Here is a 21,957-nt window from a genome sequence, read left to right as displayed (position 1 = left end):
AGATAAAATCTTTCAATTAATTGTGCAATCCTGTTTTTGGCTGTATTTATTTAAAGCAATTTAGATACTGCCTTTCCCTCCAAATAATCAAAGTGCTCAGGCATGCATTAATATTTTGTACTATTGAATGTACAGTATTTCAGTTTTCCATCTTTATCAGCAGAGGTAAAAAGGCACTTTTCCAAGTGGTGCTCCTGATATATCTAGCAGGTGGAGAAAAAATGTCCTTCTTCACCCCACCACAGTCTCTTTTCTAGAGGCTGTTTGAATGTGGTCTTATGCAACTTTTTAGATTGTGAGCCTTTGGGGACAGGGAGTGATTTAGGGTGCAATCCTAACCAACTTTCCAGCACTGACCTAGCCACAATGCAGCCCCAAGGTAAGGTAAAAAAACATGCCCTTACCTTGAGGAGGCCCCCTTGACTGCCTCCCCACTGCTGGATGCAGTGCACACCACATTCACACAGTTATGTCAGTGCTGGGAAGTTGGTTAGGATTGCGTTCTTAATTACTTGATTTGGTCTGTTAACCACTTTGTGAATTTTTTTGCTGAAAAGTGGTATAAAAATATATGCAGCATCATCCTTCAAAAGCAGTATAACATTAACCACCTGTAAGCCATTCAAGATGAGAACCATACACCTTTAGGTTGGATCCACACTTTGTGCCCCAGATCACCAAAATTTTGCTTCAGGACTTCTTACAAAAGTGATCCATAAATTAAGGATATTCTCCAAGTTGATAAACTCTTATGGGGGGAAAAAGTAAGACTAACTTTTTTGCCTAACCCTCAGGTGTACACTTTGGTCCCTGTTGTGTACATGCAACATTGGGCAGAAATAGCTTAAAATGACTAATTGCTAAATACCTTCAAGATTTCTAAACCTGCCCAGGTACTCCTCTAATTTCTCTGCAGAGTCTCCAAGATGTTTAGCAGGAGAGGATATAATAACTTCCCGACAATTCTCAAGAATGGCTACCAACTCATCCTTGGCCAACATTCTGAAAAAAAACAAAACAAAAGCCAGCAGCTAATTACAGAAACAGACAAAAGAATCCTTGAAGCATTTTACAAGACAACTGTAGACTGAAAGCTGTCTACCTCTTTGAAAAGACAGTGAAAGTGCATTACAGTTTTCAAGGCACTACCGTGGGGTGATTTCTTAGATAGTTGACTATTTTAGAAAGAAACATAGTTCAAACTATTTTTATTGTATATCGATATAACACACTCCACTACTTGCATAAGTAAATGAGATTACAAAATTATGGACTCTTTCTGATATAATGCTTAGAGTTCATGGGTAATCTTTAAGACATTTAAAAAAGAGTCTAACCAAAAAGGTTTGAGTATTAAGATTATAGACAAACTCTGGAAGTATTGTAATAGATTTTAGACACATCACAATCAAATCTCTGTTCAATCAGAACTTAAGTTTATCCTCTTCCATAAAAATATGTTAAGATACTTTCTAAACTGGAATAATGTTTGCATATGGTTTGTACTAGTTTCAGAAGTCATGTGCACTAGTGACACATTGTTCACAGTGTTTTATCCATATCTTGCAGAAGGAAAAATAATTTTCGGCACCACTGCAGCCCTGAGCACCAGGCAGCTCAGGATTGGGCTGCCCATCCATTGCAAAGGGCAAGCAAAGAGGAACCCAACACCACCAGAATAGTCCCAATCTGATGAACGTAGCTGCCAAAAAACACTCAAGAACCAAGTCCCTCCCTCCAAGCTGATGAATGTATTGAGCTATATGGAGAGTGAAACTGAGCCTCATGAGTGTGTTTACTTGCAAGAAGACAAATGTGTCTCAACTCTGGTAAGGCCAGGAGAAGGGAAACACAAGACCACCAGAATGGTCCCAATCTGATAAAAGTGGACCTCAACAAATGCTCCGGAAGGCAGCCCCTCCTCCCCAACCAAAAGGATAAAAACAGAGGATTGCGCTGGAAAGGTGATTTTTTTTTTAAGACTTGCAAAGCTAGGTGGGTCCTGATAGTGATACGATTTAAATATAAGATCATTAAATATTAAATTGAACTGGGCACTAGGTAGGGCTGAAAATCTTACTGATTTGGGGGGGAAGGCTTGAGGTTATTGCAGGCAGGCTGCAGAGTGAATTCACTTGGTGAGACAGGGCTGGCTTTCCCATCTCATCTCCCATTATTTAATTATTTGTTTTACTTTAATTATTTCTAATTACAGGTGGACCCTTATTATTTGTGAGGGTTCCATTCCTGGAACCCATGTGAATACCAAATTTCACGTGTAACGAAGTCACACAAAATTTGGGATCCACCCAGCTCTGAGCGCAACCGGAGCCTTCCTCCGGTCACGTCTGCAGCTGTTCTGAAGCCCACGGAGGCCATGTGCAACCTCCACGGGCCTCACAATAGCCTCCAGGAGGTACTAGATGGGCACTTCTGGTTTTCCAAAAGTGCCCTTCTAGGACCTCCAGAGGCCTTTCCTAGGCCCGCATAGGCTGCAAACAGCCTCCACAGGCCTCAGAAGAGCCTCCAGAGATGACTGTAGCTCCAATCTCCTCCAGAGGCTTCAGGCTGGGCTGAATGTGCAAAGCTGCAGATGGAAAATCCACAGATAAATAGGCTCAACCTGTAGTTTTATTTGCTTGATGATGTCACTTCCAGAGGATCCCAGACAGATTGCCATTCTAAAAAGTGGGTCCCAGTGCTAAAACGTTTGAGAACCAGTGATATAATGTAATACAGTGGTTCTCAAACTTTTTAGTGCTGGGACCCACTTTCAAGGACAGCAATCTGTCAGGAACCACAGGAAGTGATACCATGGCCAGAAGTGATATCATCAAGCAGGAAAATTTTTTAACACCCCCGTACAACGAAATCAAAGTAGGTAAAAGTGAGCAAGTAAGTAAACTAAAAGTTTAAAAAATTATTTAAAATAAAGACGAACCCTCCTAACCCTCCCAAGCAGTTGCTGATCCCAAACATTCCAAAGGCGGTAATCCTAGCCACCCTTGCCTGGGAGTAAGCCCCATTGATCATCATTGTTAAAAGCATATTCAAAGTAGTCTGTTAAAAGCACAGGTCTGTAACATTTCCCCAAACACAGTCACATGCCACGATAGCATCAAGTCTATTAAAAATACACATTGAAATGAATGGGAACCCACCTGAAATCACCTCGCAACCCACCTAGTGGGTCCCAACTCACAGTTTGAGAAACACTGCATTATATTGTCAGTTTTGGTTATGGTGGTAGAGTCATTGTCTTCATTAATTGGAGTAATAGGGAGAGTAACCCTTGACCCAGTAACCTTGACCCTTGACTCAGCATTCAATGCCACTTCAGCGCTTCCCCTAGTGGCCGCAAAAGGAATGCTGGAGCTCCAGCATTCCCTCTGTTGGCTATCAGAGGAGAAGGAGGAGGAGATGGTGGCACTGGATGCCAAGGGAGGGAGGCAATCCTCTCCATCCTCCAATTGCATGCTCCAACACAGGAAGAGGGTGGAGCCAGTCTAGACTCCATAGAGACCATAGGCTGGAAGATGTGGTGGATGGGCACAGGGCTCAGTGCCTCTTCATATTCACTGCCAGATATCAAGTTCTCAACTCATGTCATAGACAGGCTGCCCCTACAGGGAGGGGGAATAGTCATAAGAACGTAAGAACAGCCCCACTGGACCAGGCCATAGGCCCATCTAGTCCAGCTTCCTGTATCTCACAGCGGCCCACCAAATGCCCCAGGGAGCACACCAGATAACAAGAGACCTCATCCTGGTGCCCTCCCTTGCATCTGACATAGCCCATTTCTAAAATCAGGAGGTTGCTCATACACATTCATTTATACATGTTCACGATTTCATGCTACCCTCCACAGTCTGTATTCTCACCTTATTTCATTATTTCTTATGAAATAAAATTCCTTTCTCTAAGTCCAATAAAGACATGGTTGGAGGTACAGTTACCATTAACTCCTATTTACATTACTCTTATGGAGAAAAATGTCCTTTCATAAGTCATTTCACCAAGCATTCTCATTCCTAACCCCAACTCTAAAGGAGACACTCTGCAGTGCACAGTATGTCGGATCAAGTCTAACCTATTACACAGGGTTTTTCACATGATAAAATGGAAGAGGTGCCATGTTTGTTGCCCTGAGTTCCTTGGAGGGAAAAAGACAGGATAAATATGAATTAAAAGGGGCATAATCAACAAATCCAGGAAGTGAATGGTTTCCCCAAAGGACTTAGGTGTGAATAAAAATTCAAGTTTGGTTCTGTGTTTCTGCTGGCAAGCCTCCCACAAAGGATAAAGGTATAAATTCAAGCCATCCTTTTATCCACAAGAAACAATGTGTTCAGTTTAAAAGAAAAAAAGCTTCCTGTTTGGCAATGTTCTTAAAAGCATCAAGTTCTTCTTCAATAGCAGATATGTAAAATAGCCTAAAGTACAAGCAGGAAATGAAAACGGACCGACCTCACCAGCTGAACTACTGACTCATATTCTTCTGTTTCCCACACTTTCTTCTCCAAACATGCACAGTGCAATTCTCTGATCTGTAAATGGAAGAGAACGTTTTATGAACATGGCATGGACTAAACTTTACATTCTTTGCTCACAATAAAATGAACATAAGAACATAAGAACAGCCCCACTGGATCAGGCCATAGGCCCATATAGTCCAGCTTCCTGTATCTCACAGCGGCCCACCAAATAACCCAGGGAGCACACCAGATAACAAGAGACCTGCATCCTGGTGCCCTTTGTTGCATCTGCCATAGCCCATTTCTAAAATCAGGAGGTTGCATATACACATCATGGCTTGTAACCCGTAATGGATTTTTCCTCCAGAAACATGTCCAACCCCCTTTTAAAGGCATCCAGGCCAGATGCCATCACCACATCCTGTGGCAAGATTTTTAGGAGATTTACTCCCTAAGTAAGTGTTTGCAGGGAGGAGCGAGAGCAGTGCTGCAATCCCCAGGATCATGTTGCTAAAAGGGGTGAGGGGGTGCTTGTACTTATAGCCAGTGCAAGAGGCAGGAGGAATGGGGAGCCCCACGCAGCCTTCCACAAGGCTCCCCGATGCTTAGAAAGTTAAGAAAGAGCGAGTGCAAACCACTTCTGGTTTGAGAATGCAACAAGGAGGTGGTTTGAGCTTGATTTTTCTCAACGTTTTAAGCGTCGGGGAGCCATGTGGAAGGCTGCGCAGGGTTCCCCGTTCCTCCTGCTTCTTGCGCTGGCTATCTGCACTCTCCTCGCTCCCCTTAGCAACATAATCCTGGGGATCGCATCACTGCCTCTCCCCTTCCCCCACCCCTTAAAGGACCACTCTCATCAGACTTTAAGAATGAAGAAAGGGGGTGAGTGGGAAGAGAACTGAAACAAATTCACAAATAACAGTAACAATTTTGGAAGTGTGCAGGAAGACACTACAAAATTTAATGAGTTTCATGGTTTTCCTAGGAATCTTGGGAATGGTAGCGTCTATGCTTTCCTAGCCCCTAACAGCAGTACAATTTCTAATGTCTACTTCTGAGAGGGAACCAGAGCAACAAGATACAGTAATTACATAATGATTTGGAGCAACTTCTAAAACTCTGCTAAGCATGGGGGTAAAGCCAGAAGCAGAATCAAATGGCCACTGAAATGGGCATGTTTATAAGAGATATACAGAATATTCTCTGCAGTACTAACATTACAACATGGAAGAAAAATAATTGGTATACTAGTGTCAGGCCCAAATGTTCACAGAGTGGAGAAGCAGTAGCAGCAGGACTAGAAGACTGAATTCAAACACCTCAAAATATTAAGCAGAAGGGAGGATACACACCTGTTTGCCTAAGGGGTATTTTGGAAGAGAAAGTGTTAAAACATGAAGACATCGCAGAATTGGGAAATAATTATCATGGTAAGAATGTAGATCTTGCAGCAATTCTTGCACTGTTTCCTAAAAAGATAACCAGAAAATCTTTTATCTGCAGTATTACTCACTACATCAATGCATACGCAACAGGAAGCAGTACTGTACTGTTAAGATTCATACTGGAATGTCAAGAACCTCATCCTCTTTTGGTTTTTTAGAGGAAGTTTGTGGCACGCCAAAGGAAAAAAAACAAACTTGAAACTGTAACTAACAGAGCTGCAAACTAAAAAGCAAATGCAAATCAATGCCCAGAGTTGACAGGAATTTAAGTCTCATAATTTCTGAAACGTAGGAATTTTGACCAGCAGACATGATCAGTACTGGAGCATATTTGCTTGGGAGCTTCCCAGGTTCTGGGTTTTTATGCTGGAAGGGAATATCAAGACCTTATCCTTTAAGGGGCAAAACCTCAAGGCATGGAAAGCCTCTTCACTGTGCCTGTCATGCCTCTCTCCCTATGTGGAAGAGGCTCCAAGACTGTTCATGCCAATTGTAATGTAAAGCCTGCAAAATATGTCAACAGATGTACAATTAGCTGTGATCCTGTGGCTCTTAATGAGACCAAACTGTCCAGGAAAACTATATAAAATGATTGCTGAAAGGCAATTAAAAGTATAGGACTTGAGTATGCAAACAGCTTCTTGTGTTCATGAAGGAAGCTATGTTAGTGCAAGAGAAGGGGCATTTTTTTTTGTCAATCGCCCCCACAGCCCTCTCAAGATCTGTTCTTGAGGGCTGCAGGACCCTTAAGAGCAGATTGGGGGGAGGGGCTGCAGAGAGAAGAAGAGATTGCACAAAAGGGAATGGGTGATTTCTGATTTTCACCAGATTCCGTTTCAGCATACGCAAATCCTTTGGAAAAAGTGGTTTATCCACTTTTCCTCAAAAATTGCATAAGAACTTTATCAAACTGCACATCTGTAGCTGTTGGACATCATGAGACTACTGTGATTATGAGAGGTTCAGTAAGCTTTCACAATTTACCCTGTCCTTGTTCAGGGGGTTTGGCCTTTTTACTGCTTATTGAGCAGGGTCTGAAGGCTTCAGATTCAAGCCTTACTTAATTCTGTAGGGTTTGCTTCAAAGTAAACATGCATAAGATTCAAGATTCAAATACTAATGGATTCTATCCAAAGAAAGTGATTCTTGATTAGCAGGACAATCCTGTGAACATGTAACTGAAATAAACCCCTCTGAACACAGTGGAGCTTTCGTCTAAGTCAGCGGTCCCCAAACCCCGGCCCGGGGCCACTTGCGGCCCTCGGGGGATTCCAGTTCGGCCCGTGGGGAGCCCTCAGTCTCCAGTGAGCCTCTGGCCCTCCAGAGATTTGCTGGAGCCCGTACTGGCCCGATGCAACTGCTCTCCGCGTGAGGATGGCTGTTCGACCTCTCACTTGAGCTGTGGGACAAGGGCTCCCTCCACTACTTGCTGTTTCACACCTGTGATGCAGCAGTGGAAGTGAAAGAAAGGCTGGCCTTCCTTTGTGAAAGGCCTTTTATAGGCCCTAAGCCTACTGCAAGACCTTCATTCATTCATATAAGTTTCATCTCTAATAAATTCATTTATGTAAATTTATTCAAATTTTTAATGTAACTTAATTCTTCTTTTTCCTGGCCCCGACACAGTGTCAGAGAGATAATGTGGCCCTCCTGCCAAAATGTTTCGACACCCCAGGTCTAAGTAAACCTGTATGGGATTGCACTGTTAAATCCCTTTGAAATTAATGAAACCTAAGTTAGGTATGACTAATTGCCCCCACTGATTTTAATGGCACTTGTCAGGGTTCACTTTCTTTGGATACAACCGAATACCAATGCCACTGTTTTGATTTGTTGATGATGAGACAATAAGCAATGGCTGTAAGAAGAGAGACTCGCAATTCAAAATAACTGGAAAAAATATATAATTAATGTTCTGGATTTTGCAGCAATTTTAAAAATCTGTATTAAGAATTAATGCTGAGTTATTCCCAAAATTGTTAATACAAAATAAATGGTTCTATGAAAATAAATCTAAATTATTTTTGACTATATTTTTAGTTCAGTTCTTTGTAGAACTCTAAAGAGATTAAACAACAGATTAACTAAAGAAGCACACTATAGAAGCATTTGTTTTCAGGATTTCTGTAGCTCAACACCAACAAGCCCTGTGTTTCTTAAGATAAATTCTAAGTCAAATCTTTCTCAAATGGGCCGGATTGTACTTTCTATGAAGATAACCAGATGTGCACAGACAGTTGAGCCCTTAATGTCCTACAGCCTTCTGGGGATAACAAACTATATCAGTCTTTGGCAGAGACTAAAGACTTGGTACCATAGGAAAATGACATGGCAAAAATGTCTTCTGATTCATAGATGATGCAGCTAGTGGTTTGAGAAGACAGTCCGTTTATTCTGTTCTACCAGAACTATCTAATCTGAGGCTATATCCTCCCATCACACAAATTTTAGTTTGGAGGGCTTCACCCCTTGCAGATTTAAAAAGGAAATCCACTTGTGTGTCAGTTCCCCTAAATCTTGTGGACACAACTGACAGATAATTTTTGCTTTGGCCTTTTATTTGATGATGCTGGGCTGTTTTAGACAGGTTTTTCTATTAAGCTCAATTGTTGTTACAACTTTAAAATAAAATGTGACACTTGTCAAAGAAGGAAGACTTAATTCAGTTTTATGAAAGCCTTATCTAAGCTAGAAAAATGTAGCACTGAATCATCACTGCTTTCACTGCTATTGTCTGCTGTCCTGTTTTACAGCAGATGAATGCTTTCTAGCAGATCAAGATGAACACGAGTCACTGCAAACTTAAAGGAGAAGCTTGGATTTTTGAAAACAGTTGTTCAACTTTCAAACAGCAAAACAACATTTTAATATTAAACATTTTTGGACATTCTGTCTTACTTGGGGTGATTTTTTAAAACCTGATATTAGAATATCCTATATTTTCAGAATTCTACTGGGTGGAAGCATCACTGAATTCTGTAGGACCCATTACTTATTTTTCAAATTTTTATACTGCCCTTCCTCCAAGGAGCTCAAGATGGTGTATACATAGTTCCTTCCCTCACAACAACCCTGTGAATTAGGTGAGGCTGAGAGATAACAACTAGCCAAAGATCACCCAGTAAGCTTCATGGCTGAGTAGGGATTTTAATCTGGATCTTCCAGGTCCAACTCTCAAATCACTACACCATCCTGGCTTCTGAGTAAACATGCTTAGGATCATGCCGCCAGGGTTCAACTTTAAACACATTTACTAAGTGGCTATATAAAACTGAGTTCAGTGGGTTGCTTGACAAGTTAATGTCAAACCATATGTATGAGCCTTGTATGTTCTATCCCTCCTCCTCCTCCCCCTACACACTCCTATTCAATTAGATACTTCTTCCTTGGAAAACTATGGTTTGCACTACTACATAAAAAAGCTGCAGTTTGGGCTTACAATCCTGGTTTAAAGGGGAAACTCAATAATTTGCCAATTTTTTATATATATATATATATATATATATATATATATATATATATATATATATATATATATACTGGAAAACTACAGTATGTGCAAAAGTAACTCACTTAATCAGAATCACAAACAGCACGAGTCCAAGGCTTGCACATGTCACACCAACCGATGGTTTGACATAAAATCAAGGCCAAGCCAACGAAGTTATTATAAAATAAACATGCTAAGGTTTTGGTTGCCCTCAAGAAAACAACTCCTACTAAGAAGTTTCAACGGCTAATTTATTCCAAAACTTCTTTGGGTGATATTCCCCCACCCTCACCTCTACACAGCAAGATCAGAACTAAGGCTTGGGCTCCTCTGCTTCCTTCTCATTTCCCCCCCTCATCACACCCAGGAGATAAACACCTGAATCAGGAGATCATACATACAATGAGGGTTAACCACCCTTGATCTCACTGCAAATAGAGGCAGGGGAGAAAAAAAAAATTATCCTAACAAGCCTCAAGGCTGCAGCTAATCAGCAGGTTCTCTTTCTCATAGCAATAAATTTCTGTGCTGTTAACTGTCTTTACCATCTGAGGCCCAATCCTATCCAACTTCCCAGCTCTGGTGCAGCTGCAATGTAGCTCTGAGGTAAGGGAACAAATGTTCCCATACCTCAAGGAGGCCTATGTGACTGTCCCCCCACTGCAGGATGCCACACACACCCCATTGGTATTGCTGCTCTGGCCCTGGAAAACTGGATAGGATTGGGCTCTCAGTTTGCAATATTCATTTATTGTAGAGATTACAGAATATGTAAAGTCTTAGTGACGTTAGCAATACAGAGCTAAAGTATACTAGCTGGGCTAAAGAAAAGAGGTGTATGCTGTCAAGACATATACTGAATTTGACTCACATCATCAAAGATAAGACATGAACGTCTCCAACTGACACATTTTATTACTTTACATAGAAATGTAGGCACGCTCCCGTATTCGCAGGGGTTCTGTTTGGGAACCCCCTATAGGTAACGCCCTTCCCTCTGGAGGGTGTTTTGAGCCCAGCAGAAGCCATGTGCATCCGCCTATGGCCTCTGCTGGGCTCAGACTGACTCACAGAGTTAAAAAAAAAAAAAGCAACTTCCGGTTTTCCAAAAAAACTAGAAGTGACGTTTTTAATGCCTTAAAAAGCCTGGGGAAGCCCGGGGAATTTTTTGACTCTGTGTGTCAGTCTGAGCCCCCTTGCCTTGGGGGGGGGGCATACATGGGGGACAGACTCAAACCGAGGATAAAATAAAATCACAGATACAGGATCCCCCCCACCCCATAATAAGGTTATCTGGATGACAATTAAGATCTTCAGTATTTTAATTCTAAAGTTTTACCTTTAAACAGCCATCATCTGTCAGTAGCCCAGTTTGTTTGTTCGATACTTGACTTTCCACAAACCTAGATAGCAAAAAGATAAAACTAGTTGCAAAAATGGACAAACAATACAGCCATCTACACTGAAACCCTTTACTTGTAACCGTGTGAAAGAGCGGTGATTTACTGCAAGTGAATGAGAGAATGCTGGTGTGAGAAATCTCATCCTCTTCATTTCCCTGACTGCCTATGCTTACGCTAACGCCAGAGAGAGAGAGGAAAATGAGTGAAAGGTTGCTGAGAAACATGATTTTTAGTGTGAAAAAAATCCCTAGGAAAGAAGGAAGAGTAAATTCATTTTTTTTGGAAGATTGTGAAACTAGCATCAGTCTTCAGTTCTTATGACTAGGTGAATGAATGAGGAAACAGGTGCAGTCTCCTACAGTGCAAAAGTGTCAGTGTGAGTGAATTCTCTCCCTTTCTATTTTCCATGCAAACTTTGTGTTTTCATTGTTTAAGAGTGTATACATTTGGTGAGTTCAACAATGACTGGGGATTGCAATCCTACACAGGTGGGACTTCGGTAGCCACTAATCTGACTCCCCACTGATACCAGGGATCACCTTTAAATGCCCTGTAACAAGAGAAAAAAACACCAAAAACCAGTTTCCTACCTTCACACTGTTAAACCACAGCAGTTGCAAGGTTCTCAGGGTTAAAAATAGCTTTAAATATCTACTACTGGTTTCTTGCACCTCTACTGTTGCCCCAGAATGCAACATATAGATCAGTGGTTTTCAAACTGGTGGGTCGCAACCCACCAGTTCATGTAAAGATTCCCCCGTCCCTTAAAAGGACAGGGGAAGGGGAGACGCAGCGAAGTGATCCCCAGGATCGCGTCCCTAATGGGAAGGTGCGGGAGGGTACTTTCTCTTACTTTATGTAAGTAGGGCTGCAGCAGGTTGCAGGAGGTGTGGGAAGCCCTGCGCAGCCCTCTGCAGAGCTCCCCAAGGCTTGGAATCGTCAGTAACAGAGGACACAAAGTACTTCCGTTTTGCAGGTGGTGCTTTGCGCCTGCTTTTAGTGAACATTCCAAGCCTCAGGGAGCACTGTGGAGGGCTGCTCAGGGTTCCCCAAACCTCCTGCAACCTGCTGCAACCCTACCTACATAAAAAAGTGAAAGCACCCCCCCTTGCCCTCCCATAGGAACGCGATCCTGTGTTACGTGAAAATCTCCTTTTCCCTTCCAAGTTGTGATTTTGTATGTATTATGGACAAAAACTCATGCAGGTAAAACCTCAGAATACACCCTTCCCCCAGTACACTTTTTCCAAGGCCCTGGTAGAAGTCACAAGTTTGCAAAGCTCAGGGTGATTACATCCCCTCCTCCAGTCAAGGAATGTCTCCTGATTATGCAAAACAAGCATGCACCTCAGGAGGTGCAAGTCTATTGTTCTTTTGTTGTAGCTTTATCATTCTTAAGCACCTTATGCAAATTGCCTCCCTCCCCCAGAAGGTCAGCCTGGCTGGTAAACTGACTTCCGGTTCATCATGTCTTTCTTACATACTCCACGTGTACCATTGTGTGTACTGAGCATGCGCATCTAGAACAGCACTAGGACACATCCGGGTCATTCTACGTCAGCCACAACCCTTTAAGAGAGAAGCTCCGAGCACATGTTCCTTCTCTGGCTGCCCTCCCAAGGGAGTGGTCCTTCCTAGGACTCTTTCCCATCCAACTGTTCCCCGGGACAGGTAAATATATCTTGCGTCTACAACTCTCTCCCTTCCATCCTACCTATTTCTCCCCTTCTTCCCCATCTTTAGTTAGCAAACTGGGTTTAGCAGATTAAGGGACCCCTAAAATCCTTCCCTACAATCTATCTGATTCCTTTTCGGGTGCACCAAATACATAGCACATGCAACCACCATAAAAACTAGGTACATTTTTCAAGTACTAGAACCAAGAAATGTGTATTATGTTTACCTTTGTGTGTTTTGTAATAAAAATATAATCTTTGATTGAAAGTTATCTTTCTCCCAGTCTCCTCTATAAGCTAAACAAGGGATTTCTTTGCTTTACGCTGTCTTGCTATCCAGCCTGCGATCCTAAAAGTTTCCAAAAGGCTAATATACTAATTCCCCTAAACAAAACAGCCCTTTTTGGTAACACCTGGGGATCACATCGCTGCCCTAGCCCTCCCCCACAAAGACTTACTGAGGGGAGTAAATTTCCCTCTAGATACTATACCGCAGTCAACCACTAGATGGAGTGAACGGAACCCCAGTGGATAACAGGACAGTACCTTTACACACTTTCCTGGGAGTAAACCCCACTGAGCACAATGGGACTTTCTTCTGGGTAGACACACAAAGGATTGTGCTTTGAGCAACTGATGTGGGAACAAAAAGCAATAGGCAATGGGCTGTCGTTGCAATTCTGGTTTTGCATTTTGTATTGTTTCCAACTAAGTAAAAGGGACTTTTATTCTTTCCCTGGGGGAAGAATGGGCCTGATCACCCTATTTCTTATTCCATGGAACATTTTGTAATTCATCATGCTGCCCCCTTGATAAAACAGCTTTTTCAGATTAAAGAAATACCTAGTCACAGAAAAAGAAATTGATACAAAGTAGGACATGTAAAGTTAAAAAGTGTGCAAGCGGATTAATTGTACGTTTTCTCCCTGGAAAACTCCCTGGTATATGTTGTATAGCATACAACATATTTATTTTATTTTAAGTTGAAATCTTTTAAAATGCTGTTAAATCTTTTTAAATGCTGTGGGTATTTTATTGATAAGCTCCAAAGGCAGGGTAAAAATATCTTAAAATAAGTACTTAGCCTAGCAAAGTAGCTACAGAGAAGGCACATAAAGATACATCCTTTGACCATTCAAAGTCCTGCAAAAGGCTCACCTTGTTTTCAAACTGCCATAAAAGCAAAACAATTTTCAATTGAAAATGCATCTTGCCTGTTCAGCATAGCAATTGGCTGCAGAAGAAACTTCAAAATGTCCTCTAACTACCCATATAGCTCACTTCCACTCATGCATGTAGCTTCCACAGACTATGGTCAAACAAGATAACATGGATTACAGTATCCTCCAAGAACAAGAATTGCACTCACATTTTTCATTAATGGAAGGAGCTTTTTTTTACTGAGCACAAAGTTAGGATACAATCCAACATCCAGAATCCCTCTGCACAGTAAACTTGCAGACTCACAGCATGACATGAAATCCTACAAACATCACCTCATACACAAGCCTGAATTTTAAGAGACCTTCAGCCAAGAACTGATTTGTGCACAATTGTTTACTTTCTTCTTTTACCTTCGAAAAGACGGCAGCCTTCGTATATTTTCACACTGTTTGTGTGACAAAAAATTCACTCTCTTCCTAGCTTCTTGGGGTTCGCAGCACAGCACACTGAGTGGGTTGGAATAAAAATGCTCCAAAAGGGACAACTATAAGAGATAAGTTAGTCAAACTGTATCATGTTCACTTCGATTTTAAAGGCCTTGCTTCAAAACAAATCAAACATTGTCAGTCCCTTGTAAAATAAACTCATACAGAATTATTATTATTAGACAGCAATGCATGCATTAACGTTTAAATATGCAAGCATAAACATTTAAGAAATGATCACATCACATCATCACACAAATCAGATTGCAAAATCACTTCCTTCCACAAAAAGCTATATAATTAATTATTCAAAGTGGCCAATAATGAAACATTACTCTTTTTCATTTTAGAATCTCTAAACACATAGATGAAAAAACTCCACAATCAGGGAATTAGAAGGCAGGTCCTCTCTTGGACTGAGAACTGGTGGAAGACCAGGAAACAGAGAGTGGGTGTCAATGGGCAATTTTCACAATGGAGAGAAGTGAAAAGTGGTGTGCCCCAAGGATCTGTCCTGGGACTGGTGCTCTTCAACCTCTTCATAAACGACCGAGAGACAGGGTTGAGCAGTGAGGTGGATAAGTTTGCAGAAGACACCAAACTTTTCCAAGTGGTGAAGACCAGAAGCGATTGTGAGGAGCTCCAGAAGGATCTCTCCAAACTGGCAGAACGGGCAACAAAATGGCAGATGCGTTTCAATGTAAGTAAGTGTAAAGTCATGCACATTGGGGCAAAAAATCAAAATTTCACATATAGGCTAATGGGTTCTGAGCTGTCTGTGACATATCAGGAGAGAGATCTTGGGGTGGTGGTGGACAAGTTGATGAAAGTGTCAACCCAATGTGTGGCGGCAGTAAAGAAGGCCAATTCTATGCTTGAGATCATTAGAAAAGGTATTGAGAACAAAACTATTATAAGGCCGTTGTACAAATCGATGGTAAGGCCTCACCTGGAGTACTGTGTCCAGTTCTGGTCACTACATGTCAAAAAGGACATAGTGGAAATGGAAAAGGTGCAAAAGAGAGCAACTGAGCCAATGGGCCATGCACTGCATCCTGTGGTGGGGAGGCAGTCACATAGGCCTCCTCAAGGTATGTGAACATTTGTTCCCTTACCTCGGGGCTACATTACAGCTATACCGGTGCTGGAAAGTTGAATAGGATTGGGTCCTAAGATGATTACTGGGCTGGGGCACCTTCCTTATGAGGAAAGGCTATGGCGTTTGGGCCTCTTCAGTCTAGAAAAGAGGTGTCTGAGGGGAGACATGATTGAGGCATACAAAATTATGCAAAGGAAGGATAGAGTGTATAGAGAGATGCTCTTTACACTCTAACACCAGAACCAGGCGACATCCACTAAAATTGAGTGTTGGGAGGGTAAGGACAGACAAAAGAAAATATTTATTTACTCAGCGTGTATTTGGTCTGTGGAACTCCTTGCCGCAGGATGTGGTGATGGCATCTGGTCTAGATGCCTTTAAAAGGGGATTGGACAAATTTCTGGAGGAAAAATCCATTACAGGTTACAATACAAGATGTGTATGTGCAACCTCCTGATTTTAGAAATGGGCTATGTCAGATGCAAGGGAGGGCACCAGGATGTAGGTCTCTTGTTATCTGCTGTGCTCCCTGGGGAATTTGGTGGGCCACTGTGAGATACAGGAAGCTGGACTAGATGGGCCTATGGCCTGATCCAGCGGGGCTGTTCTTATGTTCGTTCCCTTTGTACCCCATATGTGACCAGCTGCATTGCTCATAAAATCTATTTACTCAGAACAGTAAAAGTTTCATGTTAGAGATAGAATGCACTTTGAGTAGAAAACAAGATGAACTGTTTGGCAAACCAGATTATTAATATATGTATAAAACCAACCATGGTCTTAAATTTATAGTGCAGTGGTTCTCAAACTAGTGGTTTGCAACTCACTAGGGAACTGGAAAAAGGCCATTCCCTGTTAAGTGAAGCAGCCAAGAAATCCACAGCAATGCAATCACTATGATTGTGTGGGAAGGAAGGGGTGTTTTTTTTTTAAACTTACCTGGGGGTTACTATGGCTCTCTGGAGGGTACAGGGAATCTGAAAACCCCTCCAGCTTAAGGGCAACAAAGCAGCCAGAATGGTTAATGGGAACACCAGTGAGGTCAATAGTAAGATCTCACTGCAGTTCCTTCCTTCCTGCTGGCTGCAACAACAGCGCGAGCCTGGTGAGTTTTTAAACATTTTAATGGGCAAGTGGGAAGCAAGGCAGGGAGTGGAGGATTGGGAAAGAGGACTCACAGGATTGAATGTTCAATTCCCCCCCCCCCCCAAAAAAAAACTCTTAAAATTCTCTAGACACAGAAATGTAGATACTAAGGAGATGAGTTCTACCTCATCTTTCTCTCTTCCAGGCCAGTTCTGTAAGCACATGGATTTAATTTTTTTTTGCATGCATGCATGAACATTCAGTCTTGTGAATCCCCACATGCAATCTAAAGTGGCTTTGTTCAGAAATAAGTTTATTACTTCATCTGCCACTTGTGAGAACGAGGGTAAAATTTACCAGCATTCTAACTGCCATAGTTACCCAACTGTTTCATTTACTACATACCTGAAATCCCTTGATGAAGTTCTGAACAGAAAAATCATGGTACAAAAATATGTTTATCAGCACCTGCAGAACTTTGTCACTAAGTTTAAAGGGAAATTGGCTTGTCAGAAGTAGCTGAAGGAGAAAGAGGACAGAAATGGCACGTTAAGCTTTTGTAAAACTGTGTAGGACTGCCCTTGAAAAGCATGCAGAAACTGCAACTGGTTCAGAATGCTGCAGCCAGATTGCTGATGAGGGACCAACTCAAGGAGAGCCCATCACTCCTATCTTGCAAGAACTACATAGACTTTCCATCTGTTTCCATATCTAATTCAAGATACTGGTGACTAACATTCCCTCTAAGCTGCATGGCCATGCAGCTCAAAAATGTGCTCTGTGCAGCTCAGAGCTTGGCTTTTCCAAAAGTCCAGCGATGATTTCATCTCCAAGTGTCCAGAGATGCCACCACACAGACATGGAAGGGATCCAAACAGTCGTGAGGACCCATTACGGAAGACTGCTGGATCACTACCTCCAAAGCCTTATACTGTCTGGTATCCTAAATACTATCTTCTGCAATATGAATCTACCTGGCTGTTGAGATCTTCAGGAGAAGTTTACTCTGCACTCCATCCTTACCTGAGGCTAAACTGGCACACATGCAGGACAGAGTTGTTTCTGAGATAGCCCCCCAGATGTGGAACCTTAGTGGTTTATTTCCGCTGTTGGAAATGTTTTTGGTATTTAATTAACTTTAGTAATTTGGTTTTTAAATTGCTTTAATTGTAATTATGTTTCTATATTTTACGGTCAGCTGCCTTGGGGCTTTAATGAAAAGCAAAATGAAAATGAAAAACACAAAAACAACAAACAAAAACAGTACATACATTAGGATAATGGTTTTCAAAATGTTTTTTATGGAATCCTGGGATTCTTTGGAAGTTTAAACAGGTTTCTCAGTAAATAATGGCAGACAAGCTTCCTTGAATTTTTCCACAAATTCTCTGAAATGTACAGCTGTAGGGAAACAGGGGAGTTTTCCAGAGCAGTGATTCTCAAACTTTGAGGGAGCTTTACCCCCTCAGTAAGTCTTTGCGGGGGAGGGGCAAGGGCAGGAAAGCAACTCCCAGGATCACATTCCTTGGGGAGGGTGAAGGGGGGAGGTGCTTTCACTTACTTGGACTCAGTGAAGGCTGCTGGATGTGCAGAGAGCCCAGCGCAGCCCTCTGCAGGGCTCCCCAAGCCTCGGAATCTTGAAATGGAGCGATGGCAAAACACTTCCTGTTTGCAGGAGGTGCACTGCAATCGCTCCATTTCAAGATTCCAAACCTTGGGAAGCCCTGCAGAGGGCTGCACTGGGCTCCCCTCACCTCCTGCAGCCCTCACTGAGTCCAAGTATGTGAAAGCAACCCCCTCGGGGACACGATCCTGGGGATCACTTCCCTGCCTCTCCTCTTCCCCTACCCTTTAAAGGAACAGGGGAAGCATTACATGAACAGGTGGGTTGCAACCCACCAGTTTGAGAACCACTGTTCTAGAACATGCTTGCTATTCAAATAAGGGGGAAAGACCCAATAAGCTGAGACAGAGCTCTATGTAAACTCTGTTATGTATGCCTCTGCAACATGCAGAGGTTCAATGGTAAACAAATCAATGAGAAAATTATTCCCTGAAGAAGACAGTTTGAAATATGGCGAGGATAGCAAAAGGAGTAGTAAGCAAATAATCATATCTGAAATTGTATATTTTAAATAATATCTAGCTTGTCACATCCTGAGGTCTCATAACAACTGATGTGATCCAGCCAAAATTAAACATTTTTAAGTTTAATCAGTTTTAATGGGAGTTTAAAAAGTGCTTATTTTCCCATTGAACTCATGGTTTTTAAATGTACCACAAAAAACTACAGATAACGTATTTCTTTAAATCCCATGTCCTTCTCAGAATCTGAAAACAATTTGATGGATTTGAAGTACAGAACCAATACAAATGTTTCCTTGTTTAAAGTACAGGGAAACGGATTTTATCATACCAACATTTTATAGAATTTACTGTATTAGATGTACTTAATACTTCAAACATCAGGGTCACTACTATTTCTGAACATATACAGAAATTTGACGCAACAGTAAATGTTCAAATGTTTATGCTGCCCGTTCAAACGTACGTAGTAGTGTGGGTTCACACTGCTCTTCTCCAGAAAACTCTTTCAACACAGAGAAGTAGTGTAAAAAGATACAGTAATTGCTTTCAACAGGTCTGAGTTGTTGACAGTTTGAATGTTACCCTACTGTAATAAAGACAACCATTTTTCTTTCCAGATAAATAAAGAAAATACCTTGTCAATTACTTTAGTCAAGTGTTCTTTGCAGGAAAGAGACTGGAAGAGCTCTATGCACAACAAAGATGAAACTGAGTGAGGAAGTAACTTGTGGATGATCATCGGAGAGGTAGCAATTCCGAAAATGAGCACCAGTGGAAATTCACTTATACACTGACTAAGGTACACAAAAGACAAAAACAGCACACCCCAGGAGAAAAAATTAGTCTAAAGTGTATGTAAGAATCAGATGTTAAGATATCCCCATCTCTAGGCTCAAATAATTTATCAACAAAGTGGTGTAATAAAATAATAATAATAATAATAATAATAATAATAAAATGAGGAAGCACACAGCATTCAATCAATCAAAGAGGACAAACCCATTTGCACTTTCTACAGAAAAGAGCCTTCAAGGTTTTCCCAGCTACCAGAATTAAATCCTGCACAATTTGACATGCAGCAAGAAAACATAAGAAACTTTAAACACTGTAATTAGCATTTTAACCTTGTATATGAGGCTTATTTATTTACTTTATTCTAAACTACTTCTCAGCAAGCTTCCATTTTAACTCACACCAAAAATTACTCAGAAGTTGAACTTTTTCTTTTTTCTTTTCTTTTTTTTTTTAACCTTTTGACTTACAAGGTTTATAAACCTATGTACACTTACTGGAGAACTACTGAATTCAGCAGCTTATTTCCAGCAAGTCAAGCACAGCATTAGGCTTTTGCAGTTCAGTTTTCGTATCACTTTTTGCAGTTCAGTAGAACATGTTCCGATACCCCCCAAGGCCCAATCCTATCTAACATTTTAACACTGATGCAGGTGCAATACAAATGTTTCCTTAGCTTGAGGAGACCTCTGTCACTGCTCTTCACTGCAGGATGAAGGGCACACCCCACATCAGCGCCCTAAAGTTGGTTAGACTGGGCCCCCAGTCTTATATTTTAACTTTTGCAGATAAACAAAACAGCCCCACTTGCATTCATTATTAACCTGGACTTATACTCATTTTGTAACACTGAAGAATAAGCAAACATGAGTAAAGATTTTCAATTCATTTCCTGCAGAGAATAAACTAGAAAAGAATAGTACGCATTTGTAATCCCAGCCATATTACCTGCTGATAATTATGAAATCCTGCAAAACTTTGGTTGTGAAACTTTCCATGTCCTGGAAAATAACTACAACTGGAGGAGTGTCCCAGTGTCTGGGTGGGGATGCTCTTTTTTGGCATGGAGTTCCAATATCAGTTTTCTTCAAATCGTAGTGCATATATTGAAAATGGATTGAGGAAAAAGTGAAAATTAATCTTCATATCATGTCCCAGGGCATAGTCTGAAGGACTATGATGCAGAAACTTTGCTAGAACGAAGTTGGCCTGGATCTGGCCAGCACTTGGAAGGGAGACTGACTTGGAATTCTACATAAACTGCTTTGATTTCCATCATGGAATAAATATGGGACAATGTGTATGTATTGCTACCGGCAGATATAATCTAGGCTGGGGTGTCAGATTCGTTTCGTATAGAAGGCCGAATAGCACTTATGGCACTTGCTAAGGGCCGGAACTGACATCATTAAGCAGGAAGTGATGTCATTAAGCAGATGATGGCCAGAAATAAACACTTAGTTCTCACACAGAAATCCATTTGCTGCAAATGACAGAAGAGAAAATGTGTAAACTTATAAATTTTCAAGAGATGGGAGAACCCAATTAACATCCAGGCTGCCCTTTCAGCCACACTGCTTCTGCCAAGGTGTCATTTGCAGCTCAGTAGCTAAGAAGTGTTATGCAAAGTGATACCTCAGCAAAACCGGCGCTGCTGAAAGGGTGGCCTATCTGGTAATTGGACTCTTCCAGCACTTTGGAAGTGTCTCCCTCTCTCACTCCTCTTGGTCTGCCCCTTCCCCCACAGCGTTTCTTGCCTTCTGAGGCCTCCTTTCATCTCTCTCTCCCAGAGCCTCAGCAGAAGCAGCACTGCTGAAAGAGCAGCACTGGAAGAGCCCAAATATCACATGGACCAGCTAAATGGTTTCTGGCCTGTGGGCCTTATATTTTACAACTGGCCAGCAGGTCTTATGTTTGACACCACTGACCTAGGACAATGTAAGTTCTTATGATTCATAGTGCAGTTTTTTCCTCTAGCAACACTGATGCAGCAACAGAAAATGTTATGGGATTATGCAGCAATCAAAACATTACTCCCTTACATTACAGTGGGATGTTCACATTTAGACATTCCAGGAACCTAAACAAGGAATGATAGGCAAGTTCAGAAAGTATTCCCAAAATACTCTCAGCAGCCAATCTCTACTCGCCAGTTATTGCTCTATAGTCGGGGGGAAAGTTGGGGGGGGAGACTGTGAGAACCACTGGACTATATCCATGCAAGTTTAAGAACAGTTTACAACCGTAGTTCCCAAACTGCTGGGTTGTGACCCATCAGCCAGAGAAGAACTTATCCCTGCCCCTTTAAGGGGCGGGGAGGGGGAAAGGCATTGACGCGATCCCCAGGATTGCTGCTGCTGGGGACAGAAGAGGTGATCCCACTAGCTGATTGTGACTCAATTTGTGATGGATTACAAAGCTGACAGGGTAGTTTAGGCTATGTGCATCAAGGGTTAAACAACCTAATACTGGGGGGAGCACTGCTGCCCAATCACATTATAGCTATGGAGACTTGAGTGGCTGGCAAAATGAATGCTAGGTCCTTTTTTTAGCTAGGTCCTAATGCTAAAAAGTTTGGGAACCACTGATATAGTCAGTTCTCTAAATGAATCCCAGCATCGTAACTCATTCTAGCAATCCATGCCTTGCACCCAAGAATCCTATTCAACTACTTGGAACAAAGGAGAGAGAGTTGCAGGCTGTTTACAAAATTTGGAAAATAATTATTGTACACAAGTTGGCAACTCTGAAGATTAC

General features: G+C 41.7%; 1 protein-coding gene across 2 annotated transcripts in view; it reads right to left on the bottom strand.

Annotated features, from left to right (window-relative positions):
- Positions 1-21,957, bottom strand: part of ORC3 (origin recognition complex subunit 3) — a 52,297-nt gene that overhangs the window by 16,495 nt on the left and 13,845 nt on the right. For both annotated transcript variants that reach the window (XM_066612583.1, XM_066612591.1), the window contains 8 exons: positions 20,149-20,285; positions 19,043-19,202; positions 16,726-16,839; positions 14,061-14,194; positions 10,747-10,810; positions 5,825-5,941; positions 4,468-4,547; positions 869-1,002 (listed from right to left, as the gene is read on the bottom strand). In XM_066612583.1, coding sequence (XP_066468680.1) covers positions 869-1,002; positions 4,468-4,547; positions 5,825-5,941; positions 10,747-10,810; positions 14,061-14,194; positions 16,726-16,839; positions 19,043-19,202; positions 20,149-20,285 — 940 coding nt within the window. The remainder of the gene's footprint in view (positions 1-868; positions 1,003-4,467; positions 4,548-5,824; positions 5,942-10,746; positions 10,811-14,060; positions 14,195-16,725; positions 16,840-19,042; positions 19,203-20,148; positions 20,286-21,957) is intronic.

The sequence above is a fragment of the Tiliqua scincoides genome, chromosome 1 (assembly GCF_035046505.1).
Source record: "Tiliqua scincoides isolate rTilSci1 chromosome 1, rTilSci1.hap2, whole genome shotgun sequence".
In the NCBI taxonomy this organism is placed as follows: Eukaryota; Metazoa; Chordata; class Lepidosauria; order Squamata; family Scincidae; genus Tiliqua; species Tiliqua scincoides.
Note: the sequence above shows the minus strand (reverse complement) of the source record. Positions and strands in the feature narration are given on the sequence as shown.